This window comes from Trametes versicolor, assembly GCF_000271585.1.
Source record: "Trametes versicolor FP-101664 SS1 unplaced genomic scaffold TRAVEscaffold_5, whole genome shotgun sequence".
Taxonomy (NCBI): Eukaryota; Fungi; Basidiomycota; class Agaricomycetes; order Polyporales; family Polyporaceae; genus Trametes; species Trametes versicolor.
In genome coordinates this window covers 2,273,660-2,279,468 of record NW_007360325.1, presented here as the reverse complement: position 1 = coordinate 2,279,468, position 5,809 = coordinate 2,273,660, and the positions used below count along the sequence as shown (strand labels likewise).

The 5,809-nt window shown below is 60.0% G+C and overlaps 1 protein-coding gene across 1 annotated transcript; it reads left to right on the top strand.

Moving 5' to 3' along the window:
* Positions 1 to 149: 149 nt before the first annotated feature.
* Positions 150 to 3,369, top strand: TRAVEDRAFT_28774 (uncharacterized protein). Its single transcript, XM_008039063.1, has 4 exons — positions 150 to 400; positions 460 to 2,292; positions 2,346 to 2,518; positions 2,573 to 3,369. The coding sequence occupies exon 2, from the start codon at positions 1,226 to 1,228 to the stop codon at positions 1,463 to 1,465; it is 240 nt and encodes a 79-aa protein (XP_008037254.1). The 5' UTR covers positions 150 to 400; positions 460 to 1,225; the 3' UTR covers positions 1,466 to 2,292; positions 2,346 to 2,518; positions 2,573 to 3,369.
* The last annotated feature ends 2,440 nt before the right edge of the window (positions 3,370 to 5,809 follow it).

The following is a 5,809-nucleotide window of genomic DNA, read 5'->3' as shown; positions in this document are numbered from 1 at the left end:
GAGAGGCTGAGGAGACTGCGGGCGACGCGACGGGCGAGTGGCCGACCTGCGGCCCCGAACGTAGTTGCCCAAAAGGGGACAAGCGCGAATCTGGCGCCCGGGGAACGTGGCCGACTCGGAGCTCGGCGCGCGGCTGATTCACGCGTCCCCCACTCTCTGCTTCCGCCCACCAAGTCTGCTTCCGCTTCTGCGGCGTATCCCCGCCTAACTCGGCGACTGGGGCTGCTCGGGGGAGAACAATGCAGCGTACTTCCCACACACGACGACTGCCTGCGCATCATCGCATCCTCGGCGGCGCTGGTGGGATATCTGTGGCCAGGGCGGGCCACGCACCGATTCCCGCAATCTACGCGACTGTCACTACAAGGCGTCGTCCTCGGGTGTGCACGGTATCCAGGTGGTGAGTGCGCTTGCTCGTAATCTGTCTCGAATCCGCTGACGAGGTGATGCGTACGGCAGGTATCGCCGAGCCCAGCACTCAACAGCGCGTAGTGCAGAACGCGGCCCCGGAGGCGTCGTGCGCGGCTAGCGGCGACTGCGCCTGCGACTCGACCCATCGGAATGCCTCTCCGTGCGACCCAGCTCCCCTAGCGCAGCATCTGCTGCCTCGGGTGTAGACGTCGTGGAGATGGCTGAGAGGGTCGTCGTACGACGTATATCTGCATGCGCGACGACGGGGCCAGACGGTCCTTCGCCGATTTTGCGCGGATGGGCCGTCTGACGGTTCTACGGTTTCCCGCAAGGACCGCCCTCACCTTCCTCGCCTGTTCGCCGTGCACCCCTGGCAGGCTCTCTCCCAGCCCATTGCTCGGTGGGTGGTGCGTACGCACCCTCCGTTGTCCGCCGTCCGCGCCGCGTTCAGGTATGCGCTCCTCTCGGACGGCGGCATTATCGCGTCCTCACGCATGCGCATCCTTGAAGCCGCGCTATCCCGCACCGCCCACTGCGCTCCGCGTCGAGCGTGCATGAGGCGCGTCTGTGCCTCCCGGTGGCGTGCACAGGACTTCGCAGGCATCGGGTCCTGCTGACGGCTGTGTTTTCGAGGTGCGAACGCCCAGAATATGGTAAATGGAATATTTTTCAAGGCACCAGTCGCCGCTTGTGCATCATATGGTGTGTACTGCGTACCACCCGCCCGCGTTTCCTATCTGATGCACTCGTGGCTTGGTCCAAGCAGAAACGGCAGTGCCCCCGCATTTCTGTGCGGCTGTTTCGTTCACCGTGCATGTTTAAACAGCGTGCGCTGTGCTCTGGATACGGCGTTTTACTGCCTTTGGACCGCGGTGCCGTGCACGCCTGCGTCGGTGGTTGCTACTCTCCCCAAGATGCCGACCTCGCGCGCCGATGCAGCTTCCTGTGGGACTCTGAACGCAACGACGCACACCCCCGCACCACGGTGCATCCACTCAGCGAGTATCAGAGCCGTCGGGACCAAGACTTTCTGTTGTGCCGAGCGATCTCATAGACCAAGTGCAAACAGAGAATCGCGTGTTGCGGCCGTCCTCACGGTCAACGCCGCAGCGCCGTCCCAACGCCATCCACACTTCCATCGGTGCTCCCATAGACGTCTATGGCCATGTCCCGCCATGTTCGCATGTGTGCGAGCAGGTAGCCCCTCGAGGATGTCACGATGACCCCGACAAGACGTCCTCACGCCCGAACGCCGCGCCGTATCACCCTCGAAATGCGCTTTCACCCGATTTGGACCAGGATGCAAGCGCCCCTCTAGCCTCAACTCCGTCCAAGCAGAAGTCGCATAAAAAACGCCCACGCGCGCTTCGATGCGTTTTTGCAGGCCTGTACCCACCTTGCACAGTCGTCTTCCCGCGGGTCCTCTCGCGCTATACTTGCGAATACATTCGCTGACGGACGCCTGCGTCCGCCTCCCACTGCGCTCGGAAGTGTACCCACGGGTGTGGCCGGCCTGGACGTCGGTGATTGTGCGAGGACACCTGGTCGGGCTGCAGGTCGCGCGGGTCGGGCGCGCCAACCCCGCACCGGACGGCTCGAAATGCACACCCCCCCCCCTCGCACCATGACGCACATGTGTGGCGAGCTGCAGTGCGTTTCGGGCGAAAACATTCATGACATCTGTCAGCGGTTCCTCTGGTTTTGAGCGGACGGTACACCGAATCACACGTCGAACTCGCGGGCCGACGCCGCACGGGACATGCTTGCGAACGCAACGACTTACTCCTGACCTTAGAGCACGTACGCCCGCTGTGTCACAGCGACACCCAGCGCCGTCTGGGCAGACTCGTGCGCACTTTTGACGGGCGAACAAACAAGAACGCACGTACTGGCTCCCCCTCGCGTCCTCCCGTTGTGTGCTAACGTATATGCAGTCCTACCTGCGGGTGCGCACCATGTTCCGCGTCCACGTCTGAACACGTCCAGATGGTCTGGGCTTCCACGACTTTGCAGGGCCTCGAGGACGCATTTCCGAATACATCGATTTCGCGCGCCGCCACCGTTGCGCGGCGCGTAGGACAGACAATGTCACGCTCGTTGTACTAGGGTATGTACATTTTACAACCTTCCACGCTGTTCACGTCAGCTAAGCCCCCACTAGCCCCGGCACTGCATGAACTCAACCTGTGGAACGGAGCCCGAAACGCGCGTATCGGGCTTCCCTCGCGCTCCCTCGCTGCACCTTTGCATTTGCCTTTACCTTTGCCTTTGCGCACAGACTCGTCTGCGTCACTCGCTCTCGTCACACGCCACGCTCGGACTTCGAAGACCGACGATCTCGCGCAGGTTAGGCTTGATTCTCAGAGGCGGGCCTCCGATGCATCCACTCCGCGCACCGACGCCGTGCCGTACATCTACGAAGATGGAACACCACTCTCCTCGCACCAGAGCGTACACATCTACGAACGCAACATTTTCAGAACACAAGGGATGCCTGTCTTTCACACAGTTTATCGCAGACCCCATGTACAGCAGGCCGGAGCGCGCGCCCCGGACCTTGCCTGATTACTCCCGCACCGCGCCTTTGTGCTTCATACGCTCCTGCTATGTACGTTCACTCCTGTCCCCGAAGTGTTCGCATGCGCGCGGACGGGTTCCGTACGTGATGGTGCTCGCGACTATGTCTCCCGACGGCGCGTCAGGACGGTGTCGGCGTACATGGCTTCTACACCGCCCGAACGCAGGCGTACGTCCCCTGGGTATGATCCTGATGAGAAATCGCGCGGATTGCGCCTCGCAATTCCGCATTCCTGGTCGTTACGGCACCGAGAAGACAGGGTGCCCCTGCGGCGGGCCGCCCCCTAGCCACGTGCGCCCGGGCCAGAGGCCCATCGCATGCGAGCGTTGTCTTCGACGTTACGTACCAAGTACCGGTCTGTACCGTACTGCGACGTTAATATATTCTGTTGCGCCCAGAGTTGCCATTGTCTGGTAGTGTTTTGTGTCCGGATACTGCATACCGTCCGATATCGCTTCGAGTCGGCGTAAACGTTTTAACTCACTTCAAAAGACACGTATATCGATATGATATACATTTTGGGAGAGCAACGGGGTACCGAACTCCTACATCATGCACCAGTAGTGACGGCGAACGAAAATGACCGAATATGTTCTTGCAGTCGCACTCGAGAGTGGGCCGCCGGTACCAGCCCGGGCTCGTAATCCAGAAACCGTTTGGACTCTCGCGAAACCTACAATAGAGCAGCTCACGAGTCCCTTCGAGTCGCCCTGCTCACCTACGACGTCCCGACCAGTGACAGATATGAAAAAAGTGAAACACGGTACCATCCGTGCCTCAACATCCGCGTCGTATCCGCTGCCCCCAGCCTGTGAAACGTCGGAGATGTCGGTGAGTACGACAAGAGGCAACATATTACTCTGAACTAGATGTGTGACGTACCGTATGTATGATGCACCTTCTGCCTAGATGCGAACATCATTGCTGGGTCGAGCGGGGGCCTGGAGGGGTCACACTACCCTGAGACGAATATGTACTGCGAGTGAGCTATACGCTTCGGGTCCCGCACTGAATTTGCCACCACAACGTGCGAAGCTCATACTCACACTCCCGGCCCGTGCTCGCAGGCGGGGTGGACAAGTGTACGGACAGTGCTTGTTTGGGGAGGACGCCTGCACTGGCACTGAAGGCAGGCCAGCAAGCGGCGCCGGACACAACTGCAGCCTGCGCCTCCAGGTGGACGCCCCGGGCCCCGCCCACGCGAAGACAAAGCTACGCAGGGCGGAAGATGCCACAGTCTTCCCAGCGAGGCTGGGCACGTCAACCCCATATACCGAAGGTCCGGGCTGCTTTTATGAGTGGTATGAACGCGTCCGCGGCCCTCGCGATGGAGGACGTGGTATGAGCAGCGCTTGATGTAATCCGCCGTGCCCGCCCTCCTCTTGCCAAGCCTTACATAGAAAGCGTGATGCTAAATTGCTATGGCATAGAAAGACAAGATAGTTATCGTGTGGGGAAACTCGCGATGACCTACTGACATGCTGACCAGCCAGCGGTCCCTAGCAGCGGGGTCTTGCCATCCACGCGCACTGTTCCGGGGTTTCGGGTCTCCAGACGGATCGACAGCCGCGATCTGTCTAATAGACTGCGTGGACAGTTCGTGCGGAAGCTTTTCAAGCCCTACATCAATTAGTGCATTGACTAGACAGTATGTGTATTGGATACCTTCGATGCAATTACGTCGATGCGGCTTCGGTCGTAGGTGATGATGCAGAGAGTCGAGGCCAAAATGATCGCATGGGCGCAACATATTGCCTGTTCTAGTGACCCCGAAAGTTTGCTTTTTCGCGCACCGTTCTTGCGGTAGCGAACCGACTGGGATCAATAATCGGGCAGACTGCAAGCTAATGATGTATGCGACCGTACCTGTGCACAGGCCGTGCAGCGGTGTCTCTTGATACACTCGATTCTGTACCTCTGGTCGGTCTGTTACTCCGCCCGTAAAGCAGACCTAAACTCACTCCTACTGATCGTATACAGCGCGTAAGCGTGTGTCGTGACCGGGTAGAGCAAAGGCGAGCAGCACCCACTCACCGCAGGCTATCATTCTACTCGGGCGTAAGGCGTCCCATACGAAGACTGAGGGCGCAACCTGCCCCTGCTCCCTGAGTGCAGGTGAGGGGCTGCAGGATGTATCCGGGATTTGCGGGATTGCACTTCGCTGATGGGGCTCAGATCGAAATGGGAAGGGGTGCGGCTAGCGAGCAGAATGACAGGGAGCGTAATGAACTGTATTGGGGAGTGTAGCCGTTGCAAGTGACCTCGGATGATATATATATAATGTCTAGGCATGTATGTTTTGGAGAAGCCATACCATACGGCGACATCGCTGAGGTTCGGGGAATGAGCGTGAGACGCTGACTCGCCGCGGGGGGACTGCGCATGCGGCCCCGAACGTAGTTGCCAAAAGGGGACAAGCGCGAATCTGGCGCCGGGGAACGTGGCCGACTCGGAGCTCGGCGCGCGGCTGATTCACGCGTCCCCCACTCTCTGCTTCCGCCCACCAAGTCTGCTTCCGCTTCTGCGGCGTATCCCCGCCTAACTCGGCGACTGGGGCTGCTCGGGGGAGAACAATGCAGCGTACTTCCCACACACGACGACTGCCTGCGCATCATCGCATCCTCGGCGGCGCTGGTGGGATATCTGTGGCCAGGGCGGGCCACGCACCGATTCCCGCAATCTACGCGACTGTCACTACAAGGCGTCGTCCTCGGGTGTGCACGGTATCCAGGTGGTGAGTGCGCTTGCTCGTAATCTGTCTCGAATCCGCTGACGAGGTGATGCGTACGGCAGGTATCGCCGAGCCCAGCACTCAACAGC

Bases quoted from the DNA above. Each gene is read 5' to 3' on its own strand.
- TRAVEDRAFT_28774 (XM_008039063.1), top strand. From the start codon at position 1,226: ATGTTTAAACAGCGTGCGCTGTGCTCTGGATACGGCGTTTTACTGCCT.